Genomic DNA, 25,596 nt, shown 5'->3' with positions numbered 1-25,596 from the left:
TACCATTGCTTCTTCCCTGCCACTCGTTCCTTCCAATTTTTTCACCGCCTCCAGATAGGAGACAGGCTGGACACACCTTACCCTTGTCACCTCATTCTCCCTCACCCTAACAGGGCACTCCAAGAAATCAGGTGCATGTTCACCTCCACTTCAGCCCTGATACGAAAATCCATACAGGAAACATTCCACTCCATATCTTTTTGAGTCTTAACACACGCTTCTTCTGCTCCGCAGACACACAAAAACATCTAAATAAGACCACTTCTTGTAACTCTCCCCGACTCCACACTTTCTTCCAACGCATTCCAGATTTTCCTGGAGACGTTAAACAGATTTCCCACGTAGCATTCATTCAAAACCCTGACTCTGATCAAAAAACTATTCTAGTGGCTTCTTATTTTCCAACATAGCTTTACTTCTCGTTTCACGTTTTCTTTGTCACTATAACCCCCTCATTCCCATTTTCTGTACTATTAGCTTCACTCGACTCACTAGTTTCAAACAAAACCTGTTTCCGCCATCTTCTGTCCGTCTGCTCTCTTCCCAGGTCCGATTGGCTCACGGTCTTAAGTGAAAACAAATCTTCCAATTAGCTGATTCACTTTCTACACCTACTTCTGTTGACACGCCCACTTCCAGGCACTCAACTGACCAGAATAGTAAACACAGTCAGCAAAGTAATTGGTCGACCATAGGCAGGTTTGAGCAGTCTGTTACACAAGGCAACCAAAAAGAAGGCACTGGCTGTCATTGGCGACCGCTTCCACCCTCAGTTCGAGAGGCTTCCCTCTGGGCAGCGCTTCAGAATGCTCATGGCCAAGAAGAATGTGTTCAAACATTAATTTGTTCCTTGTGCTGTTGGCCTGTGAAATGCAAACTAAATTGTATCAGTATATGTACTTATCTATCCAGTGCAGTTGGGACAGCGGTCGGTTGTGAGTGAATGTATCAATGTTTTTGGTGTATGCAAAATTATGGACTGACTGGTTTAAATGTGTATGCGTATGTGACCCTTTTAATGGAAGGTGATTCTAAAGAAACAATTCCATCCTTGGTGGACAATAAAGTTTTATTATTTTCTATGCAGTTACCCATGACTCGTCAGTAGGGCGTGGCTTGTAGGGGAAGTTGTCTTTTTGCCTGGTAAGATTGTTTGTTGCTATTTGTAGCTAGTAGATTACATTTAAAAAATAACGGTGTTTATATTTTGGATTCATTGTAAAATTTAAAGTAATCTGTAGTTTACTTGCTACACTTGCGTTATTTTGTCAGAATGACGATGGTTCAGCTTGTAATCACCGCCAAAGCTAGCTAGCTAACTGGTGATAGCTAACGTTAGCGAACAACAAATGTCAGGACACGCTTCCCAGCTGGCATGAGAGGAATATTGACTTTGTTCTTGATTTTTTCGACAACAAGGGTAATATTCTCACATATGAACAATTTATAACATTGAAAGAGTTTCCAATACCTTTCAGAAAGTATATTTCTGTGATCAAAGCCGTTCCCAGTGGTCTAACTACACTAAGGAAAACTCATCTTAGTTATGGGAATGATCACAACGTTTTTCCAGAACTCAGATTGGAAGGCGTGAACTTACTTGAGAGAACTTGTTGTAATAAATTTATAAGAGAAATTCTTCATTCACTAAACCAACTTACACCGAGAGGAAGTTATTCTGGAACATGCTTATTCCTGACATTGTCTTGAAAAATGCATGGTTAAGGCCTTACAAATACAGTATACCAAACAAAGTTAAGGAAGTGCACTTCAAAATTGTACATAAGATATATCCATGTAATTCTATGATATCCAAATTTGTGGCTATTGATGATATCTGCGTTTTTTGTGAAAAAGGTGAGAATCTGTCTCACTTGTTCTTTGAATGTAAATTTGTGTCAGAATTTTGGGAAAACCTTACAAAATACTTATTTACCATTATGAACACTGCCCATGTTTTTGACATGAAAGATATAATATGTTACTATTGCAATGATAGTATTTTCTTGTTAATACTTGTGTTTTGTTTTGTTAGACATGTTTGATGTAGCAATGTACGTTTTTTGTATTATGAATAAATTTAAAAAAAATGTCAGGACATGTTGCGAACATGAAAAATGCAGGTACTAATGGCTGAGCCAGTAGCGTTTATGGAATTTGATTTGAGTCCCTGTTCAATAAGTTATTGTCTTGCTTATACTGTTATTGCAGAGGCAAACCTACTGTGATTATTTAATGCCTTATTTTATTTAGCCAAATTGCCTGTACATCTGTAATTTTGCCAGCGCAGAATAAGGTCTCTGAATTCCTCTCGCCTGTCCATGACCAAATTAACCCCTCCCTTTTTGAAAAAAAGTAAGTTGCACCCCAGCAAAATCGTGAATCGATGATTAAGCATTGACGCAAAACAACGCAGCACACTTGAATTGTTCCTCATTGAAATCGCTAAGAGCCAATTTATGCTTGATCTGGAGGTACGCAGAGGCCAAATTTAGCTCTGTATCGCATCGCCGTGCGCTTCTCAAATGTTTTAACAGTGCAGCGACGCAACTGTTAACAATGCCAAATTGAGCCCTGCATCTCAGTGCAAGAGGCATCACTGCAGTCCCTGGTTCGAATCCAGGTTGCATCACATCCGGCTGTGATTGGGAGTCCCATAGGGCTGCGCACAATTGGCACAGCATCGTCAGGGTTTGGCCAGGGTAGGCCGTCATTGTAAATAAGAATTGTTCTTAACTGACATGCCTAGTTAAATAAAGGTAAATATATATATATATATATAATTAAATTGGTTGACAGTAGATGAAGGCGAGAGGTCCTGTATAAACACAAACTCACTTTCTTGACAACATCTTTCACAACAGCTCTGTGCTGCTCTGTGCTGCTCCGCAAAGTGCAAGAAGTATGAATGCCCTGACTTCTGCATAGGTCGTATCACCGTAAATGCTGCACGGCCAATGCAGACATTCGGATTGACCATGCAGCGCCATTTAGTGTCCCACAAACAGACATAAAATATTGTTTTGGAGAGACTATTGCGTGCTGTAATGATCATTGCCTATGCTTTTTTTAACCAATAGGTTTTGAAACCATGGACCAAAAAATCCCATATGATGACTACCAACTCCCAGTTGTCTTTTTGCCTTCCTACGAGAGTCCCCCAGCATGGATAGCCCCGCAGGAGGTATGAGCCTGACATGACATCCATACCCTGTCATAACACTGGCAACATTCAGTCTAGGGCGCCGCCACCACAGATCTTCAACGATGTTCCCTCTGTGTCTGTCTGTGTAGCGTATCCACCATCCTGACTACAACAATGAGCTGACACAGTTCCTGCCACGCACCATCGTGTTGAAGAAACCTCCAGGGGCACAGTTAGGCTTCAACATCCGTGGGGGCAAGGCCTCTCAGCTGGGCATCTTCATCTCCAAGGTGTGTGTGTGTGTGTGAGAGAGAGAGGATGTAGCTGTGTGTGTGTGAGAGGATGAGGCTGGTGCTACTGCCCAATCAGGGCTGATCTACCTAGCCTACACTTCTAAGGATCCGAAATGTTGGCATCTCTGTTTTCTCCTATCTCCTTCATCTCTCTCTGTGTGTATGATAGGTGGTCCCAGATTCGGACGCCCACAGAGCAGAGCTCCAGGAGGGAGATCAGGTGCTGTCTGTCAATGAGGTGGACTTCCAGGACATAGAGCACTCGAGGGTCAGTGATGTACTGTAGAATGTACACACCAGTGGAGGCTGGTGGGAAGGACTATGGCTGGAATGGAATCAATGTAATGGTACCAAACACATGGAAACAATGTGTTTGACTCTGTTCCATTGATACCATTCCAGCCATTACAATGAGCTCATCCTCCTATAGCTTCTCCCACCAGCCTCCTCTGGTACACACCACACTATACCTCTTGATAAATCTCATTACTTAATTTTGTACCGCAGCACTAACTTATGTTTATAAAAATGTTCACACTTCGGGCATACTTTTGTCACTCATAGAAAACGTTTTTTCTCCTCTCAGGCTGTTGAGATTCTGAAGACTGCCAGAGAGATTTTGATGAGGGTGCGCTTCTTTCCCTACAGTAAGTGTTGCCATCACCTGCTCCGCCATCTAATATTTTAGAAGGTGCCTAAATTGTATCTGACGCCATTATTGCCTCAGTTTCTCCTCTCCAACCTGTGAAGTTTTAATAACGGTTGTTATATAACTTCCTGTTTCCCATAGACTACCAGAGACAGAAGGAAAGGACTGTGCATTAGGTGGCAGAAGAGTTCCCCGGGAGAGAGTGTGTGAGTGTCCGTCTTGTAGGAGTTGATGTCCTTGGTGGATAGACCTGCACTTCACTAGTGTCCTCCTCCCACAGACTACAGCCCCCGTCCTCCGTTTCAACCTAAGGATGGACGACCGCATGACTAACTGGATCCATTCACATTTACACCCCAGGACCACATAAAGACATTGCATTCCCCCTCTGCATACTAAACGATGCACACTGCTTCAGATGCTGAAAGGATGTTGTTATATCAGGTGTTCACTCATTTACATAGTGAGTCATGTACTGAAGACACTACATAGAGTAATGTATACTATTTACATACCATAATGCTCCAGGTCCCCTGCATATAAAAGAAGCACTAAGCATCAACACCAGAGAAAACAAACTACGTCAACTGCAGTGCATGTCAAAGGGACACATTCTTAAGGGAAGTTATCACTGAATATGCCATCGAGGGATTAAGTGATGACAGGAATAAAAGCTTGCAGCCCTTTTGTTAACCAACCTGCTTTCACTCACCTCTGACCCGGAGCGTTATGAATACTAGGTTTTAAACTGGTTACCCAAATTGTGTGTGTGTAGTGTGTATATATATATATAACTCAGCAAAAAAAGAAACGTCCCCTCACTGTCACCTGTGTTAATTTTCTGTAAACTTAACGTGTAAATATTTGTATGAACATAACAAGATACATAAACTGAACAAGTTCCACAGACATGTGACTAACAGAAATGGAATGTGTCCCTGAACAAAGGGGAGGGTCAAAATGAAAAGTAACAGTCAGTATCTGGTGTGGCCACCAGCTGCATTAAGTACTGCAGTGCATCTCCTCATGGACTGCACCAGATTTTCCCGTTCTTGCTGAGATGTTACCCCACTCTTTCACCAAGGCACCTGCAAGTTCCCGGACATTTCTGGGGGGAATGGCCCTAGACCTCACCCTCTGATCCAACAGGACACAGATGTGCTCAATGGGATTGAGATCTGGGCTCTTCGCTGGCCATGGCAGAACACTGACATTCCTGAGCAGTATGGCTGGTGGCATTGTCATGCTGGAGGGTCATGTCAGGATGAGCAATGCAGGAAGGGTACCACATGAGGGAGGAGGATGTCTTCCCTGTAATGCACAGTGTTGATATTGCCTGCAATGACAACAAGATCAGTCCGATGATGCTGTGACACACCGCCCCAGACCATGACGGACCCTCCACCTCCAAATCGATCCCGCTCCAGAGTACAGGCCTCGGTGTAACGCTCATTCCTTCGACGATAAACGCGAATCCGACCATCACCCCTGGTGAGACAAAACCGCGACTCGTCAATGAAGAGCACTTTTTGCCAGTCCTGTCTGGTCCTGCGATGGTGGGTTTGTGCCCATAGGTGACGTTGTTGCCGATTATGTTTTGTGAGGACCTGCCTTACAACAGGCCTACAAGTCCCCAGTCCAGCCTCTTAGCCTATTGCGGACAGGAGGGATGGAGGGATTCTGCGTTCCTGGTGTAACTTGAGCAGTTGTTGTTGCCATCCTGTACCTGTCCCGCTGGTGTGATGTTCGGATGTACCGATCCGGTGCAGGTGTTGTTACACGTGGTCTGTCACTGCGAGGACGATCAGCTGTCCGTCCTGTCTCCCTGTCTTAGGCATCTCACAGTACGGACATTGCAATTTATTGCCCTGGCCACATCTGCAGTCCTCATGCCTCCTTGCAGCATGCCTAAGGCACGTTCATGCAGATGAGCAGGGACCCTGGGCATCTTTATTTTGGTGTTTATCAGAGTCAGTAGAAAGGCCTCTTTAGTGTCCTAAGTTTTCATAATTGAGACCTTAATTGCCTACTGTCTGTAAGCTGTTAGTGTCTTAACGACCGTTCCACAGGTGCATGGTCATTAATTGTTCATGGTTCATTGAACAAGAGTGGAAAATAGTATTTAAACCCTTTACAATGAAGATCTGTGAAGTTATTTGGATTTTTACGATTATCTTTGAAAGACAGGGTCCTGAAAAAGGGACGTTTCTTTTTTTGCTGAGTTTATAGACATACACACGCTTCGAAAAGTATTCAGACCCCTTGACTTTTTCCACATTTTACGTTAGCCTTATTCTAAAATTACATTGTTTAAAAAAAAATGTTGCATTTATAATTTTGTTCAGTATATATATATTTATACACAGTTGAATGATATTCCAAAAAATGTTATAATGGACCGAGGACCTGATAATGCCTTGATACTGTAGTATATAAAGTATATAAACTTTCATATTAAAGTACATTTAATATGAAATGTTTCGATTATCTAAGATAACATTTTTCTAGACTTACTATTACACAAAAAAACTATGTAGAACTATTATTAACTAACTTAAATTATATTTGACATAACGTGTCGACTATTAAGGTGCCAACATCCTTCATTCAACTATGGCAACACCATAATCTCAAATAAATTAATACTTGCCTTGTATGAAGCTCAATACATTAAACAAAATCACATTGTTTCCTGTGCCGTAGTTTATGGTCCATCACTTATAAAATGTCAGCACGGAATGAGTTCCATTTCTGTTTTAACATGTCAAAATAGATTAGATAGTGTAAATAAATCACTTATCCATTAAATCACTCGTCCATTAATGACCCTAAAGATGGAGTCAGGATAGTAGAACCTGTTTTCACTGTGTCAACTCTATCTTCTGTCCTGTGACCCACTTCACAGATCATGCTCTCGTAAAACACTAAATTAAACACGTCTAAACTCTCAAGCCTTGCTATAACTTTATTTGATCTTCTGTGACACATTTGGTTTCCTCTTTCAATGAAAGAATCATGACATGGTTACAGAAGCTTAATCTGGGCTAAATCAGGTTATGTAGGTTAAATCAGGTTGGGGAGGCAGGTAGCTTAGTGGTTAGAGCGTTGGGCCAGTAACCGGAAGGTTGCTAGATCGAATCCCCGAGCTGACAAGGTAAAAAAAAAAAAGTAATGTAGGCTAAATCAGGTCATGTAGGTTAAATCAGGTCATGTAGGTTAATGCAACTACAATATGTTCCCTGAAACACAAACACCCTCCCTTCCTGTGAAAAACAGGTCTCCCTGTATTGCTCCAGTGACACCACAGTAGAATAACTTGTTGCTCCACTTTGAGTTTCTGTTGGGGGGGGTTGACTGACTGTCACAGCAAAACACTGTAATTACACACACATACACGTGAACCTTATCTGAGGTTTATAAAAAAACATTTGTCTTCAAAGTCATGTTCAAGAGCTATATGCAAGGCTAACTTCAGGATCCTTGCTTGCTCTGTCATGACATTACTTATCAGTAACTTCATGAAAATAAATACACTTTAAAAGGGGTAAGATCTATGATGGTGATTCTTCAGGTAATAACACAAAAAAAATCATACAATTCACTGTATATTTGTTAAAATACTATGTGTGATATTTTGCTAAAAATATTTCCATTTAATTAAGTCACCATTGGTTCCTATATTCAGTGCCTATAGTAACACCAAAGCATACATACCAAGCATATATACCAAGGGTATATAACCAGCAATGGAATGAATTCCACTGTCTCCCTCCCAGATTGCACAAACTTTCAATAAATACCAATATGGGAACCTACAGAATGACAAGGCACTTTCTGTCTATCCATACTCATGGTTTCCAGTCATGAAGACAATAGTGAAATACAATGTAGCTCAAGAAACAAGTATTCCATCAAATAAAAAAATAAAATAACATCATACACAAATACATCTTGTCACTTTAATTTATACTCAGGAAATCAAAACAGCCAATCCTGGCTTTTCTTTAACTTGGTTCTGAATTATTCTAAACCTCATATCAAATTGTATAAAAAACTATGAAGCATTGCTGGTAATATAAAATACCTGATGCTGCCGTTTCTAAAAGTAGCTGTACGTAACAATCAACAACCAAGTCCTTCTAGCACCTCTGCCAGTGCATTGTCTGGAGTTGGCCCAGTTCGTTGGCAAAAACTGGCTGTATTATCAGTTCAGGCAGAGGGGAAGAACCAGAATTTCCACTCGTTGGTATGTTGTTCAGCTCCATAAGGCCAAACAGATGTAAACAGTTTATTCTCTCGTCCTCCATAGAGGCATAAATAGTGGTTTATAAGGCAAAAACTGGATAAGTACAAAATAAATTGGGGGTGGATCTTAAAACTTTAAAGATTGGGATCGTGTGCCATGGAGAGGTTGAGGACTTGAGTCTTTAGGTCTGCCTGAGCTTGTCCATCCATCCTCTCTTGTCTAGGCTTCATCCCCTCTGACAGATGTGCTCAGCTGCTGTCCTCTGCTTTGTTACTCTCCTGAACATCCAGCTGGAAGCTCTCGTCTACGTTCTCCAGAGAGTCTGCCCGCTGGATGGTCAGCTCAGCTGGGTTCATCATGGGCAGGGTGCTTTGCTCTGGGTACAACCAGGGCTTCTGATCTGGAGAGTTCTGCTCTTTCCACTCTGGGTAACTCTGGCCCGCCTTGTGCACACACTTCAGTACCTACAAGGAGAGAGGAGTGCGTCAGAACGAGAGCTGAGTCTCAGCCTAGTTTTTCCCTTTCATTTTTTTTTACAGTTCTGCCCTGAGTCATATGCATGTACAGTCCTTCAGAAAATATTCACACCTCCCAAACCCTTGACTTTTTCCACTTGTTGTGTTACAGCCTGAATTTAAAATGGATTCAATTGAGATTTTGTGTCACTAGCCTACAGACAAAATACCCCATATTGTAAAAGTGGAATTATGTTTTTAGAAATGTTTACAAATTAATTCAAAGTGAAAAGCTGAATTGTCTTGAGTCAATAAGTATTCAATTGTTATGGAGGATGGATCAACAGCATTGTAGTTACTCCACAATACTAATGTAATTGACAGAGTGAAAAGAAGGAAACCTGTAGAGAATACAAATACTCCAAAACATGCATCCTGTTTGCAATAAGCCACTAAAGTAAAACTGCTAAAAAACGTGGCAAAGAAATTAACGTCATGTCCTGAATACAAAGCGTTATGGGTGGGGCAAATCCAACAACATATCAACTGAGTACCACTCTTAAAAAATGTCAATTTAATCAATTTTCAAATTAGACTAACACATCAAAATGTGTGGAAAAAGCCAAGGGGTGTGAATACTTTCTGAAGGCACTATACATAATGTAATGATATTACAATGAGCGTAAGTGGGGTGGAATTTAAGATGAGCAGCTAGCTGTTAATCATTAATCATCAGGTTTCCATTCAATCACAGCTATGAGCCACACACACAGTCTTGGTTTCGCACACAAAGACGCACCTTGCTCTGAATAGTTTCATGCTGCTATGAAACCAGAAGAACAAGTTTTACAGGGCTGCTGAGAGTCATTTTCTCTTCCTGAGAGACTTAAATGTCAAAAAAACAAACAGAGCTGGACTGGGCCTTCCAGTGGGTTTTTTATGGTTACCATGGTAAATTAAGAGACTTGAAACCCACACTCAATATTCTTAGATGGCAAGCTTTTACTACCTAGTTCAGGACAAGAGTTACCACCGTAACACGCACAAACACACAGAGGTATTGGCTGATTGTTGCTTTGGAACCAAATTAAAAACCAGTTATAACTCTGTCGTCAAACAGAATTTAGCTAAAGAATTTAGCTGAAGGAAGATTAGCAACAATGTTGGCTGATATTATTCATACCCTGGGAGCCAGAACCTGAGACGCTTTGTTCACCACCCACTTTGGAAGAGAACCTGAAATACAGAATAAACCAAATAATCAATATTCACAGCACCTCTTGGTACCTGTAGTGTAACATACCCTGTATCAAATATCTTTCAATAAAGAAAAGACAACTGAAGCATAGGATCTGAAGAAGGTCAGTGGACTGTGGGTCTCACCTTTGGGGTCAGCCTGTGAGAGGTAGGTAAAAGAGCAGCTATTGGGTCCTGTGGCCTTCACCAGGTAGCCAGTCAGGAGGGAGATGGCTCTCACAAGGTCCTTTTTGGGAGGATATTTCTGTGACGGAAGAAATAAGAACCAAATCAGCTGAGATTTTGGGCGTATGTAGACCGATGTAACATTCAGTACCTATTAGTAACAATGTTACATTGCAATAAAAACATAATTTCTTCATCCACATTAGAACCACCTCATCTTGTTAAATATACACAAGGTGGTTCTGTTATATGACTCATCTACAGTGTCTTTCAAAATAATTCAGACCCTTTGGATTTCTTCACATTTTATTGTGTTACAAAGTAGGATTTACAATGAATTTAATTATCTTTTTTTCTGGCAACAATCTACACAAGATACTCTGTAATGTCAAAGTGGAAGAACAATTTATATATTTTTGTTAAGATTCATAAAAATGTAATAAATAATATATAGTCTTTGCATAAGTTTTCAGCTCCTGAGTCCATACATGTTGGCAATAATTACAACTGTGAGTCTTCTTGGGTAAGTCTAAGAGCTTTACACAACTGGATTGTGCAATATTTGCCCATTAATGTTTTCAAAATTCTTCATGCTCTGTCAAGATGTTGGGGATCATTGCTAGACAGCAATTTTGATGTCTTGCCATAGTATTTCAAGCAGATTTAACCCTATCAGTCCCGAGACCCCAGCGAAATTCAGCTGTTCATTTTTTCTGACTTTCATTTATCTGCATGTCCAGCCCTTATATTTAGCTTCACATTGAAGTGTTTTACCATTTTCTTTTCAGGACAACCAGGTCTACAGGTAGAACACAAAACTATTTGACATTAACAGTTGCATTCAAAAAAAGCAAAAATTGGATAAAAATGATGAATGTTAAAAATGAAAAATGTATGTGAATGTTGTAAGTACAGAAATTGTTTGCTCATTGGGAAATTAATATCCAACTAGTCAGTGACAACTGTGTTGAGTTTGTGACAGCAACTATGTGAGCTTATTACAGTATTATAGACACTATGTCCTGGGATTTCCTATGATCTTCTATGTAGAAGAACCCCTTAGCTTCTAACGACTTGTGTAGCTTGTGAGGGTCATAGAGCAAAACATGCGTGTCTCAGCTTTTCAGAAATACTGTAGCTTTAATACTTTGTAGCTCAAACCATTCTGACTCTAAAGACATTTTTGTAAAAAAGACCCAGCCCCGGGCCCGTTTGAGATCCGCCCTTGTCTCACACAGACTAATGGTTGGTACCACCATTTTTAAAAGGGGTTAGAAGTCTTAAATCACACCGGTGGGACTCATTGGGTTAAGTCAAAACTGTAGCTTGGCCACTCAGGAACATTCACTGTCTTCTTTGTAAGCAACTCCAGTGTAGCATTGGCCTTGTGTTCTAGGTTATTGTCCTGCTGAATGGTGAATTCATATCCCAGTGTCCTGTGGAAAGCAGACTGAGCCAGGTTGCCTGTGCTTAGCCCGATCCCGTTTCTTTTTATTCTGATAGCCCCCCAGTATTTGCCAATGTCATGCATACCCATACCATGATGCAGCCACCACCAAGCCTGAAAATAAGGAGGCTGTCTTCTTTGTAAGTGATGTGTTGGATTTGCCCCAAACATAAAGCTTTGCATTTAGGCCAAAAAGTGTATTTCTTTGCCATGTTTTTTTCCATCAGTATTACTTAAGTGCCTTGTTGCATACAATATGCATGTTTTGGAATATTTAGTATATTTGTGTTCTTTTCACTCTGTCATTTAGTTCATTATTGTGGAGTCACTACAATGCTGTTGATCCATCCTCAGTTTTCTCCCATCACAGCCATTGAACTCTGTAGCTGTTTTAAAATCCCAAATGGCCTCATGGTGACATCCCTGAGCAGTTTCCTTCCTGTGCTGCAGCTCAGTTCAGAAGGACGACTGTATCTTTGTTGTGTCTGGGTGGTTTAATACATCATCCACAGCATAATTATTAACCACATCATGCTTTAAGACATATTCAATGTCTGATTTGTTATTGTTACCCATCTACCAATCACTGCCCTTCTTAATGATGCTTTCGAAAAGCTCCCTGGTCTTTGTACTTGAATCTATGCTCGAAATTCAATACTTGACTGAGGGACCTTACAGATGTTGTATGTATGGGGGCAGAGGAATGCTTAATCATTTAAAAATCATGTCAACCCCTATTATTTCACAGAGTGAGTCCATGTAACTGTTTATGTGATTTGTTAAGTCAAATTTGACTCCTGAACTAATTGAGGCTTGCCTAAACAAAGAGGCTGAACACTTATGCAATGACTATATTCTAGTCTTTTTTTTTTATTTTTATGTTTCTTCAACTTTGACATTAAAGTATTTTATGTATATTGTCGACAACAACAAAAAAGACAATTAAATCCATTTGAATCCCACTTTGTAACACAATAAAATGTGAAGAAATCCAAGGGGTCTGAATACTTTTTCAAGGGCCTGTATGAGGACAATAACTGCCATTGAACTATTGGAATGGGAGAGGGGAGACAGACTGGTGTATGTACTGGATGGTTGCTAAGAGCCAGAGAGTCTACAGACCGAGGAGGTGAAGGTGCATAGCATACGTACCAGGTGTTTGACTGAGTAGTTAACGATCACATACTCGTCGTCCGTCACCTTCCAGGAACGCAGCGTCACCACATCTCTGTTCATCAGTGGCTTCGGACATAGCCCTGAAAACCAAAAGGGACAACAACAAATGAAAAACTACTTGAGGAGAGCTTTCCTACAAACCCCCCCCCCCCCCCCCCCTGTCATGGTAACCAAAGATTCCGAAGACCTACAATGGCAGCAACTGCACTCTCGTGTTGACTACAAATACACTCCAAAACCAGCTCTCTCATGCCTTATCTGAACTCCTGAGGGCAGAATAAAAAGTACACTACAACTGCTGATGGAACCAATGCAATATAGTGTAATGGAAGTCAGTGAGAGAGGAGGCAATGGAAACAGAGACGCAGTGGAGGGGCACCATGGAGAAATGGGTTCCTCAAAGCATTGGGACAGTGGAAGGAATGTAAATAAAATACTTTACACCAGATTTACTGCACATTTTCACCTGTGGTCATCTTTGAACCACAAACGTTTAGTAAATTTGACCCGTCAGGTTTTTGCACTGTATAGAAAGAGACAATAACAGAGGAATGTGGAATAGCACTTTTAACTCAAGAAAATAAGAGGCACGCACATGAGTAGTAGCCCACATCAGCGTTAGGGGAGAGACGGGCAATGTCAAAGCTCTCCAACATGGTGGGGTCCCACTTTTTGCGATACAGGCCATCATGAAGGACGTCGTACATGGTGGCGGCTGACACATCTTTTATGGTCATTCTGCACTGAAATCCAAACAGCAAAAGAGAGCATTGAAGTAAATTGATTATTGAAGTAATACAATAAATTAATTCCATCTCAAGATCAGGTCTTATCTGTTGAGTACTCACTACAATAAAATATGACACCAGATAAACCAATGGTCATGGAAAACTGGAAACCCCTAGGTGTTCTTGTAACAATGCTGCCACACAAAAACAAAAGGGTTGTGGTGGAAATGTGTAACAGAAAACCTGTGTTACGCTGTCTCCAAGGGACATTGAAATGTCAAAAGACTACTTAGCGCAGGGCTCTTCAACCCTGTTTCTGGAGAGCTACCCTCCTGAAAGGTTTTCGCTCCAACCCCAGCTGTAACTAACCGTATTCAGCTCATCAACCGGCTAATTATTAGAATCAGGTGCGCTGGATTAGGGTTGGATCAAAAACCTACAAGACGGCAGCTCTCCAGGAACAGGGGTGGAGCGCCCCGATAGAGAAACATTGGAAAAAGTTAGGCAAAGGACAGGAATGGGTAAAAGTTAGTCCTTTAATGCAATGTCTATTGCTCTATTCAGACTATGGGATTCATAATAGAAAACAGGATATTGTTAATATAGTTGACTATATATAGTTGACTATATATAGTTGACTGGAATGAATTGCAAAAATCACTGAAGTTGGAGACTTATATCTCCCCCACTAACTTTAAGCGTCAGCTGTCAGAGCAGCTTACCGATCGCTGCAGCTGTACACAGCCCATCTGTAAATTGCCCATCCAACCAACTACCTACCTCATCCCCATATTTGTTTTTCTACTCTTTTGAACACCAGTATTTCTACTTGCACATCCTCATCTGCACATATATCACTCCAGTGTAAATTGTAATAAATTGTAATTACTTCGCCACTATTGGCCTATTTATTGCCTTACCTCCTTACTTCATTTGCACAAACTGTACACAGATTTTTCTATTGTGTTATTGACTGTACTTTGTTTATCCCATGTGTAACTCTGTGTTGCTGTTTTTGTGCACTGCTTTGCTTTATCTTGGCCAGGTCACAGTTGTAAATGAGAACTTGTTCTCAACTGGCCTACCTGGTTAAATAAAGGTGAAAAAAATAAATAATATATATATATATAGAACATATTTTGGTCAAACAACTCAACTCATCCATGATCATATACTGTTTAGTGTTAGTGCTAAAACATTAGGCTAAACTACTGTGTATCAAATCGACAGATAAGTCAAGCCAAAGTGTCCTCACCTTTATCTTGTGCACTTTAGGGATGTTTTTGTTTCCTTGAGGGGATGATGCTACAGGGGCCACCTCGACCCAGACCTCCATTCCGTTCTTGTCATATTTACTGTACCAGTTGTCCGTTGACAAGGCTTGTCTTCTGAAGTCTGTGAAGACTGCCTCGTCTGGTATAATTCCCGAAAGAATTCGAGACATAATAACGTTCTGAATGAACGGGGAAAATGGTAGCTACTTAACAAGTAGTAAAACAAGTGCGAAAGGCAATGCTAGTAAAGTCACTGAATTAATGTTGTGTATCCAGTCCGATCCTCCTGCCTCCAAAATGCAGTTCTATTATGACAGTGAGATCAATCCAGATATACTCACTAATTATCATATCAAGTTAGACTGGATTTTTGTGTTGGATTCCTGACCCACCCAGCGTCCAGCCGAAAATAATGCATAACTCCTCGCGTCACTGCTTCCGGAATGCACACAGGTAGTCTACTAGAATCTTTTCTTGTCTACACAGTGCACACATAGGTTTGGAATGAGAACTACTCCTAGTTTGTGTTAGCTCAACTTGGCTGACATTGGGAATGATGGTATCCCTAGATTTAAATATAAATAGGCCATAGTTTAGGCTAAATAGACCTATATATTTCAATTATATTTAAATCAGACTCATGCTAATTCAATTGAGTTTTATTTAGCTATTTGTACACTGTCAAATTTTTGCCTCGATATATTATTATTCATGATGTGTAACGTGCGCAATATGACAAATCTTAATGAATTATTGTTGGGTATTAGAATAAGCCACCTCAATAGTTGTAGCCATAGGTGATATCTCGGAATAATTATAACGTTCAGGTAAATTCGAAAACAGAGAACGTTGATCCTATCAGTCATAAATAGTTTATGCTTGGCCAATAAGTCACTCTCAAAGTCTAAATACTGTATATTGTAAATGCACAATATCTTATGCAAAAATAAAATGTCCTCCTGGCACAGAAACGGTCACATTGTTGGTTACAATTATCACTAATGCATTGTGGATTACATGACAAGGCACATACATCTATTGATCAGCACTGTAGTGACAAAAGGCAACATTCCATTCATTAGGGCCAATAACCTTTGACCTGTAAAACTATATTACACGGATAAAAAAGAAAGAGGTAAAATAAGATATTTTAAAGACCACGCTGATAAATAACAAATCTGACATTCTTCATTTTGTAGGAACGAAGTTAAATGAACATTTCTAAAGTAATGTGTATGTAAAGGTAGGCTTATCCTATTAATAATATTCAAAGAAGCTTGAAACAATTTTGGTGAAATACCTTTACTTCGTGTGATACACTTGTGTTCTTTAACTATACTTTTTAACAGCAGAGTAATACTAACAGTACATTATTATTCACAAACATTGCTAAAAACTAGTAGACATATTTCAACTGGACAGACACTTCAGAAAAGCACAGAGCTGAGTATTCAGTCAGCGACAGGTAATAGAATTAGCTATAAAGCTAAAGGTTGTTCGATGTAATACGTATCTACATTTGTTTAAACATTTTAAAATGTTTACATTTCCAAACAATCTACAGCTATTGGTGTGTGGTGGTGGGGTTGGTACATTTTTGACTGTGGTTATTTGGTTTGTGTGTAAGCCACCGTGTGTACGTGGTAAAGGACAGGGGTGAAGTGAAGCCTTTTCTGTACCTAAACCAATCCACTGACTATACACACTGCAGGGAGTCATCAGTGTGACCGTGGTGACTTGAGACGAAACAACCAGGCCTGGCTTTTGCATTGAAATTCAGCATCCAAGCAGAGACACGGAAATAAAACACTAACTTCCACGTGCGTGCCAGCAACTGTTATTTTTGTCAAGCATACAATGCGATTTTACAGTTGCTTGTGTTAAATAAAAAAACAGTCATACACAGGCAATAGCGATAAAAATTATCTTCACTGCACTTGTTTTTTACAGCAAGGGTGTTAGTTGATCCTCAGATATAGCTAACGCTTCCAATCTAAACTGCTCTACAAAACAACTACTGAAGCCAGAGGCCCGGCAGCAGGCCTCTCGATCTTTACAATATTGGGACTCGATTCAGTGCACACCGTTGGTGAACAAAGAAGCAAGAAATCTGTGTTCTTAACCGTCTATAAATCCTGCATGATGAGCACGCTGTTCCTGCAAGTGTGATGAAAACAAGACAATATATATATATCAATTGGAGGGTGAGCAGGAGACATTGCATGGACCAAGTGACATGTTTCCATTTAGTGTGTAAAAGGGTTGACACCCGCTCACTCCATAACCCCACACATGGACTTTAAACACCTTTCCTCCTCAGACACAAGATGTTTGTATGCGTGTAGATGACCGAGGAAAGTTCCTCTGACAGAGCGGCTATAGTTTTAAAGTGTACATCAGTAGATTTAAGTTAGTATTTTCCAGTACAATGAATTTGGGATTATGTCCCTTTTCTAAAAATGTATACTCGTTTCCTATCGGATTGGCTACACGTACTTTCTGAAACATCCCCTTGGACAACCTGCCAAATTAACAAACCAGCCGCCATTGAAATCTTCAGTGGACGAATTACAGTAATCCTAAATGAAGTTATTTGGCTGTTCTTGCCCTTAAAAATATCGCCTATTCATTAGGCTTAAATTAATAGATGAGCCAACAATGATTCAAAATAATATTTTTTGCAACGAAATATTTAAACAATCATGGTAATCAGTAACAGACACTTTGTTGATCACGTATATAGAATACTGTAGCTGACCCACTCCAGACTCTCCATTGGAAATAAAAGCAAAGAACCAAAAAGGGACTGAGACCTTTCATAGTCACTTAAATAATCTCAAACAATATCACTTTACAACAATGACAAGTGTGATAGCACTGATGCTCCAAAAAGTGCAATAACCCAGGAGCAGTTAGTTATGTCAGTCTGCAATCCTAGATAATGCCATGCAGTTGGATGACAATCTGATCATATTCAGCATTTAACCTATTCTGTGTTTTTGACAATTTTACTTTTTACCTTTAATATTATCTTTAGATGATCTGTTTAAATACAGAGTAATAGCACATCCACACAGTTACTCTGAAAAATCACTGAGTCGAAAGAGGTTCTGCAGCCGATTGCAGTGAACCATGGGTGGGGAGAGTGGCCACTGAGACACAAGCTGTTGGTGGGGAGGAGGCAGGTCAGGTGGGGGTTTAGGTGTTTACTAGCAGGAGCAGCTGCTCTCCGTCACAGCCATCTCCGGCGGCTTCTCCAGTTTGATATCGATCACTGAGAGAGGAGGTGCTTAAGGAATATTCTTCATTAGTCATTTCATGCATCAAACATTTGGGGGAGAATTTGAAGAATATTATGCAAGTTTAACTAAATTAAATCCATAAGCAACAGATAACATTACAACAGACACTGACGCATTTCTGGAGTGTTGATTACATGTTGAGTTCAAACACGCTACAAACCATTCTGCCTCTGGGATGTGACCCCTTTGTGAAAAGATACTGTCCTCTTTGCTCTTCTCTGGTGTGCTGTCCATCCCAGGTAGGGCTGCGGCAACACGGCGAAACAGCTGAGGAATCACAAGGAATCAGTAGAGCAAAACAGCCGTACCACACAGTGCATCAATATGTTGCACATAAGTGTGGCCAACATATTTATAAGAGATCATTTTCACGTAATTAAAAAAAAAAATCTACAGTACATTTGTACATGGGGCTACATGCATCTGACAAAATTGATCCTGATATTTATTACACATTCATCTTGGAAGATGTCCCAATAACACGTTAAGAGTCATTAACTTGCGTCAAAAATGGTCATGTGATTATTTAGATTCTATGCCCATTCAATAAGCCTGTTGATGGCTCCATGCCAAACAGTGAGAAACACAAGCAGACATTTTGTGGAACGAGGCAAAATAAAGAAAAAAAACACGGCGCCAGACAGCACAATACAATTGATGCCGAAGCGTTCTAAAGCAATGGACGTGAACGTCAACACAACACCTGAGCACTGAGGTGAATCACAACGTAGAGAGGACAAGGAGGACAGGCCATGAGGATTCAAGTAAAAAGAGAAGGGAAAACTAGAAGTTGTGAAAGTAGGCTAGGAGGGCAGATTGGGCTGGACTATCCTGAGTGAACAGAAGCTCTACCTGTTTGACATTGTAGCCAGTCTTTGCGCTGGTTTCAATGAACATGACATTCAGTTCCTTAGCTCTCTGCTCGCCCTCTTCCGTGGTGATCTGTCTGCTCAGGCCACAGCCGAGAGGTGGAGAGATGGAGGGATAGACAGACATGAAAGAGGACAGGCCGAGAGGGAAAGGGGGAGATGGAGAGAAAACGAAGAGCTCAGAGTTTCTAGTTAGAAAGAGAGAGGGTTAGTTTGGTCATGCCTCGGAGACAAACGGATAGGAGGGAGCAGCTTTGCTGAGAAAAGATGAAACAGCTTGACACGCATAGAGAGAATCCAAAGTCACTCACAGCACAGTCACTTGGTCCACATTAAACATCTAATCCACGTAGTACATGACAAATTACTCTTCCTAAGGGGGAGCATAATGAGCAGTTCTGGAGGCTGTTTGAACACCTGCTGGTGGTAACTGGACACCCACCTGTTTGACGTTATAGCCAGCCTTGGCACTGGTCTCTATGTACATCACATTGAGTTCACGAGCTTTCCTTTCTGCAGTCTCTACAGACACTTGTCTGCCATGGTCCCTGGGGGAGGGACTGGAGGGGAGGGTGGTGTCAGGGGGTTGGGAGTGGACACCAAATCAAAGTGACATGGGGAGACACCGGGGAGAGGGAACAAAAAAATGTTGATAAAACCAAAATTTGACCTCCCCAAAAAAGTTTAACCAAATAGTAAGCAGGGTGAACATGGAGTAAAGTTCAATAGATCAAAAACAGAAAACACTTGAAAATGAATGTTGTGCCCAATATACTCATTAAAATCTAAATAAGATGGGATGCCAAATACAGTCGAGGGAGGAGGAGAAACCAGGCTTTGAGACAAAGTGTTCACACATACAACGGTTGTCAAATATGTCAATATCCAGTTCAGGGACCACATTGCCGTTTACCACCCCACCAACTACTCTCCACACACACCACCATGTACCTTTTATCAGCCAGGTCTGTTTTGTTTCCCACAAGCATGATAATGACATCACTTCCTCTCTCTGTTCTGACATCATCAATCCACTTTGAGGTTTGCTGGAATGAATTGAGGTCTGAGGGGAAGAACAGTAGCAATTCAGAATGCATACAGAGTGAGCATGATCACTTTAAATATCTTATGAGGTTTGAACTCCGGGTGAAGGGGATATGAACACGTTACATACATTTGCAAATCAGAACAGTCATTGCTCCTCATTGAAAGTAAAGTTGATTTCAGCGGAGGAGTGAACACACAGTAGCCAGGTGTTAGTAAGCAAAAGTAAACGGTAAGTTAAGTTTAAGCACATAAAGGAAAAGTAGTCCCCACGCCACTGTTAATACAAGGGAAAACTCCCTAACCTCCATGAAGTTGCATCATTAAAGTTCCTACATGGCGACACTAAATGCATCCAATAATAGCAACACTACTCATACATTAGAAGCTGCTGAGGTTTGCTACTGTGTTATGACAGCATCCTTCCCAATGTAATGTCCCAGTTGACCCTGCCCCCCCCCCCTTACAGTGATGAGAGCACAGCTCTAACTCACTGGTGATGTCATAAACCACCACAGCAATGGTGGAGTCGCGGATGTAGCTGGGAATGAGACTACGGAAACGCTCCTGTCCAGCCGTGTCCCAGAGCTGGAGTCGGACCTGGGGAGTGGGACGGAGGAGAAGGAAACGGGACAGACGGAAAGGGAAAAGAGGAACGACATAAAATAGTTGCAAGAGAACATCAAGGCAGCAGAGGCGAAAATGCTCATGCATCCTGGAATAGGAAAAAGCTTTCCCATGTAGCTAGCAGATGACCTGTTCCCAATGTTGACTCTTTTTAGTTACCTAGTACAGATGACAAATGTTCCAAATCAATGCTTTTGGAGCAAGAAAAGCATTTCCCCCATTCCTTAGACAAGCTCCTTTAGGGACAACATTTCCACAAGCACAATCACCACTGGATGTACTGAGAAGTCTACCATTCCACTCTATTGGCCTATTTGGAACCATTGCACCAACAATGTCATTTATAATATCTACTGACTTTAGGGTAGCACATAATTCTCAGACAATGGAAGCCCTGAAGCACCAGGAGGCTATTTCCATTACTACAGTCCAGTGACGTTGCCAAGCTGCGGAAATGCTGTTTGCCCTGTTCTCCCCTTCCGTCCACTGAGGGAAGGGCAGGGAGGTGATACCTACTTGCTATGTCATAAACCACCACAGCAGCGGCTGAGTCTCTGATGTAGCTGGGGATGAGACTGCGGAACCGCTCCTGCCCGGCTGTATCCCACAGCTGGAGCCGAATCTGTGGCCAGCCACACAACAAACCGAGGAGCGGACACAGTTCGAAACCCAGCCATGGGGATGGAGGGGAGGGGTGGACAGAGACAAAAACGTATGATGATGGAACTAAAAACAGAATCATGGCAGGAAAGAAAATATGGGCTAAATGAAAAACTGATAACGAAACTGCAACTCATAGTGCATCTACGTGCTTTAAACAAGCAGTCTAGTCAGGATTAGATTAAAAGGAGACTACCTAAGCCCCTTTTTGACAGTGGCTTGAAGGGGGATATACAATGATTACATATGGGTACAAACTCAAGGGACATGTGAAATGGTTTCAAGTGATGCAGATGATATAGAAGCCAAGTAGTACTTACCGTACGATCTTCCAGATACATCGTTTTCGATAAAAAGTCTATGCCAATTGTTGCCTGCAAGACAAAAACCATTCTCCTCAGATATCACTGACAAACTACATGACTACCACATTCAACAACCTTGCCCCCCCCCCACCCCCCCTTTGTAGCAGATTGTATGCAAGCTATAATCAAGCTATAATCAGGTTACAAAAAACAGAACATGGCTCTCAAAGGCAGACATTTAACCCAAAGCTCAGAGTGGTGTGGATGCCAACTAATGTTACCCTTTTTCTTGGAGGACCTGAGACCTAGGACCATGCCTCAGGACTACCTGGCCTGATGACTCCTTGCTGTCCCCAGTCCACCTGGTGGTGCTGCTGCTCCAGTTTCAACTGTTCTGCCTGCGGATATGGAACCCTGACCGGTTCACCGGACGTGCTACCTGTCCCAGACCTGCTGTTTTAAACTCTAGAGACAGCAGGTGCGGTCGAGATACTCTGAATGATCAGCTATGAAACGCCAACTGACATCTACTCCTGAGGTGCTGACCTGTTGCACCCTCTACAACCACTGTGATTATTATTATCTGACCCTGCTGGTCATCTATGAACATCTTGGCCATGTTCTGTTATGATCTCCAACCGGCACAGCCAGAATAGGACTGGCCACCCTTCATAGCCTGGTTCCTCTCTAGGTTTCGGTCTTGCTAGGGAGCTTTTCCTAGCCACCGTGCTTCTACACCTGCATTGCTTGCTGTTTGGGGTTTTAGGCTGGGTTTCTGTACAACACTTTGTGACATCAGCTGATGTAAGAAGGGCTTTATAAATACATTTGATTGATGTGTTAGTTACATGCAATGAATTACCAGTACTGTACTTGAGATAAGATAATGTACCTGATAGGTGTTGTCAAAGCTGTCATACATAAACCTGGTGATAAGCGATGTCTTTCCCACTGTAAAGACAGAACATTTCGTTTACATTGACATTTTCTAAATTCTGTATTGTCCTCTGCAACTGTAATTCGCGAGGAAAAGTAATAAAACGTACCTTCATAATAAACATTTAGCTATTTAAAACACAATACTGACAGTGATCATATGTGATTATATTGTTTATTTCCATGATAAATCGAAAAACTAGGCGCTGGAGTACTGACCCACGCTGAGCTGGCAAAGGGTGGAGCCACGAATGGAGGCGATAACTAGCTAACGTTAGCTAACTAAAATGGACTGGATACACCGTTTTGGGGCTATGCAAATCTGAATTAATATTTGTTTGAGGAAATAATATACCATATGTCTGGTTTATTTCTCTGAATGTTGACGTTTGTCACAGGAAATGGCCATGGTTGAATTAACGGCTCAATGAGTTAACAAACTAGCTAGCTCAACTGGCTCCCCTCTGACAGACGTGGCTTAGCAAACTGACTCCACCCACACAAGGTGAAGTTAGATACAAAGTAAACAGAAAAACATTCACATCAAATGGAAAGAATGTAACCTAAACTGGTGAATGACACCAACAGTTCAGTATCTTAACGTTAGTTAGTCACGGGATATGCATGACCAGATATATTACCAAGCTAACGTTAGCTAGTACCTAAATTAACTAGCTAGCTTTATCCACCAACATCTTTGGAAACATAGAAACATGATCTCAAGCAACTAATTTTTGCTGATGCAATGTGATAACGTTAGCTAGTAAACAAGTTCCATTGGCTAAAATATAGCTAACTAACATAACAAGGCGTCGTTTAGCATAATCGTTCTGTTTCGGCCTGGCTAGCTAACAGCTAGGCTAACGTCAGCTAGCGGTACTCTCACCAAAACAAATACTCACATGCTCTGCTGAAAAGACCCCCACTTACCACTTTGTTCGCCTAAGAATACGAGCTTGAATTTCCGCAGGGGGTTGCCAAACTCTCCACCGCCGGTCGTGGTCGACATCTTTATTAAATAAATAACAGCTAGCTAGCTATATTGCCAATTTCCTATGCTGTCTCGACGGGAAAGAGACACCGGGTAGTATCGATAGCCTAGCTTTTGTTGCGTTCTGTGTGTATGCTAGTTCTGTATGTGAAATTGTGACGCGCGAGCCAGCACCCCCTGACGGACAGACTACGAGTACCAAAAAGTGTAGGGTTACATTCCAAATACCACACTTAAAAGACACCCGTTCCCCTCGTCCCTCAAATTAAGTGGACACTTCTGATGACATATCATGACGTCTGACGAGTTGACACTTGCAGGGCAACGGGCGAGGGAAGAATGAATTCATTTCAAATGGATCTCTCTTGCCCGGAAATATGTCACTCGTTCATCCCAACTGTTGTGTGTGCCTTAAATGCGCTACAGACAATTATGACTGCATTTCATATCTTGGCTAAAAGACAGATCACAAAATGGGTTAATGTAATTTTTGCTATATTAAATACATGCTTAATCATGTGGACAAGTATCCTGCCTCTATTGTATTGTGTTTTGGAGAAAATGGGGGTCATGTTAGCAGTAACTGCATAAAGTTACCGTGAAATCAAGTTAAATACAAGCCATTTTTCTAATTTCCACGCTATGAGCAGTTACTGCCTTTTTGCTTGGTAGAGCAGCATAGTCCCTGTGCCCAAGAACAACAGTGACAGCCTATAGGTAGGAGGTCAAAGACCTGGCCGTGTGGTGCCAGGACAACAACCGCTCCCTCAACGTGATCAAGGCAAAGGAGATGATTGTGGACTACAGGAAAAGGAGGGCCGAGCACACCAAATTCTCATTGACGTGGCTGTAGTGGAGCAGGTTGAGAGCTTCAAGTTCCTTGGTGTCCACATCACCAACAAACTAACATGGTCTAAACACACTAAGACAGTCGTGAAGAGGGCACGACAAAACCTATTCTCCCTCAAGAGACTGAAAAGATTCGGCATGGGTCCTCAGATCCTCAAAAGGTTCTACAGCTGCACCATAGAGAGCATGCTGACTGGTTGCATCACTACCTGGTATGGCAACTGCTCGGCCTCCGACCGCAAGGCACTACAAAGGGTAGTGCGTACGGCCATGTACATCACTGGTGTCAAGCTTCCTGCCATCCAGGACCTCTATACCAGGCGGTGTCAGAGGAAGACTCCATCCACCCTAGTCATAGACTGTTCTCCAAAAGGCTTCTTAACATCTTCTACCCCCAAGCCATAAGACTCCTGAACACCTAATCGAAGGGCTACCCAGACCCCTCTTTTACGCTGCTGCTACTCTCTGTTTATTATCTGTGCATAGTCACTTTAACTTTACGTACATGTACATATTACCTCAATTATCTCGATTAACCAGTGCCCCCACACATTGACTCTGTACCGGTACCCCCTGTATATAGCCTCGCTATTGTTATTTTACTGCTGCTGTTTAATTATTTGTTACTTCTATTTTCTATTTTTTCTTAAAAACTTCTTATGGCTGCAGTCCCAATAACGGGATCGATTTGACAACAGCCAGTCGAAGTGCAGGGCGCCAAATTCAAAAAACAGAAATCTCATAATTAAAATTCCTCAGACATTCATGTGTCTTATATCATTTTAAAGGTAATCTTATTGTTAATCCCACCAAAGTGTCCGATTTCAAATAGCCTTTTCAGCGAAAGCACTACAAACGATTATGTTAGGTCACCACAAAACCACAATAATCACAGCCATTTTTTCCAGCTAAAGATAGCTTCACAAAAAACAGTATAAAGATAAAATGAATCACTAACCTTCGATTATTTTCTTTAGATGACACTCATAGGACTTCATGATACACAATACATGCATGTTTTGTTTGATTAAATTCATATTTATATAAAAACAATTGAGTTTACATTGAGGCAACTAGATTCACCAGTGGCAAAAACATCAAGTGACTTTGCATAGCCACATCGTTTCAACAGAAATACTCATAAATATAGATGATAATACAAGTTATAAACATGGAAT

General features: G+C 41.3%; 3 protein-coding genes across 8 annotated transcripts; 1 reads left to right on the top strand and 2 right to left on the bottom strand.

Moving 5' to 3' along the window:
* The first annotated feature begins 1,042 nt into the window (after positions 1–1,042).
* LOC129827699 (PDZ domain-containing protein 11) lies at positions 1,043–7,038 on the top strand. Of its 3 annotated transcripts, XM_055888781.1 has the most exons (7): positions 1,068–1,143; positions 3,081–3,184; positions 3,295–3,435; positions 3,608–3,706; positions 4,025–4,085; positions 4,229–4,293; positions 4,368–7,038. In XM_055888781.1, exons 2-6 carry the CDS (start codon positions 3,092–3,094, stop codon positions 4,261–4,263), a joined length of 429 nt encoding a protein of 142 aa, XP_055744756.1. In that variant the 5' UTR covers positions 1,068–1,143; positions 3,081–3,091; the 3' UTR covers positions 4,264–4,293; positions 4,368–7,038. The 3 variants fall into 3 exon arrangements, with proteins under 3 accessions (XP_055744755.1, XP_055744756.1, XP_055744754.1); XM_055888780.1 differs by having other exon boundaries at positions 1,043–1,124; positions 3,082–3,184; positions 4,229–7,038; XM_055888779.1 differs by having other exon boundaries at positions 4,229–7,038.
* LOC129827697 (START domain-containing protein 10-like) lies at positions 7,030–16,013 on the bottom strand. The gene is made up of 6 exons (XM_055888774.1): positions 14,817–16,013; positions 13,429–13,576; positions 12,810–12,913; positions 10,172–10,289; positions 9,972–10,024; positions 7,030–8,797 (listed from the first exon to the last, which is right to left on the bottom strand). The coding sequence occupies exons 1-6, from the start codon at positions 15,003–15,005 to the stop codon at positions 8,582–8,584; spliced, it is 828 nt and encodes a 275-aa protein (XP_055744749.1). The 5' UTR covers positions 15,006–16,013; the 3' UTR covers positions 7,030–8,581.
* A 105-nt stretch (positions 16,014–16,118) lies between these two features.
* On the bottom strand, positions 16,119–23,915 carry LOC129827698 (ras-related protein Rab-6A-like). 4 transcript variants are annotated; one of them, XM_055888778.1, is made up of 8 exons: positions 23,509–23,915; positions 22,535–22,593; positions 21,658–21,711; positions 21,194–21,299; positions 19,958–20,069; positions 19,449–19,542; positions 18,338–18,404; positions 16,119–18,109 (listed from the first exon to the last, which is right to left on the bottom strand). In XM_055888778.1, exons 1-8 carry the CDS (start codon positions 23,585–23,587, stop codon positions 18,045–18,047), a joined length of 636 nt encoding a protein of 211 aa, XP_055744753.1. In that variant the 5' UTR covers positions 23,588–23,915; the 3' UTR covers positions 16,119–18,044. The 4 variants fall into 4 exon arrangements, with proteins under 4 accessions (XP_055744753.1, XP_055744752.1, XP_055744751.1 ...); XM_055888777.1 differs by lacking the exon at positions 19,449–19,542 and adding an exon at positions 18,990–19,083 and having other exon boundaries at positions 23,509–23,909; XM_055888776.1 differs by lacking the exon at positions 21,194–21,299 and adding an exon at positions 20,545–20,650 and having other exon boundaries at positions 23,509–23,906.
* Positions 23,916–25,596: the final 1,681 nt, after the last annotated feature.

The sequence above is a fragment of the Salvelinus fontinalis genome, chromosome 29, assembly GCF_029448725.1.
Source record: "Salvelinus fontinalis isolate EN_2023a chromosome 29, ASM2944872v1, whole genome shotgun sequence".
NCBI lineage: Eukaryota > Metazoa > Chordata > Actinopteri > Salmoniformes > Salmonidae > Salvelinus > Salvelinus fontinalis.
The sequence above is the reverse complement of the archived record's forward strand: the minus strand, read 5'-3'. Positions and strand labels throughout refer to the sequence as shown.

Bases quoted from the DNA above. Each gene is read 5' to 3' on its own strand.
- LOC129827699 (XM_055888780.1), top strand. From the start codon at position 3,092: ATGGACCAAAAAATCCCATATGATGACTACCAACTCCCAGTTGTCTTT. The intron at 3,436-3,607 runs GTGTGTGTGTGT...TGTGTATGATAG, and splicing joins TGGGCATCTTCATCTCCAAG to GTGGTCCCAGATTCGGACGC. The intron at 3,707-4,024 runs GTCAGTGATGTA...TTCTCCTCTCAG, and splicing joins AGGACATAGAGCACTCGAGG to GCTGTTGAGATTCTGAAGAC.
- LOC129827697 (XM_055888774.1), bottom strand. From the start codon at position 15,005: ATGTCTCGAATTCTTTCGGGAATTATACCAGACGAGGCAGTCTTCACA. The intron at 13,577-14,816 runs GTGAGGACACTT...TTTGGATTTCAG, and splicing joins CTAAAGTGCACAAGATAAAG to TGCAGAATGACCATAAAAGA. The intron at 10,290-12,809 runs GTACGTATGCTA...CTTCCGTCACAG, and splicing joins ACTACTCAGTCAAACACCTG to AAATATCCTCCCAAAAAGGA.
- LOC129827698 (XM_055888778.1), bottom strand. From the start codon at position 23,587: ATGTCGACCACGACCGGCGGTGGAGAGTTTGGCAACCCCCTGCGGAAA. The intron at 20,070-21,193 runs GTAGGTATCACC...TCTTCCCCTCAG, and splicing joins GGTGGTTTATGACATAGCAA to ACCTCAATTCATTCCAGCAA. The intron at 19,543-19,957 runs GTACATGGTGGT...GGACCATGGCAG, and splicing joins ACAGACCTGGCTGATAAAAG to ACAAGTGTCTGTAGAGACTG.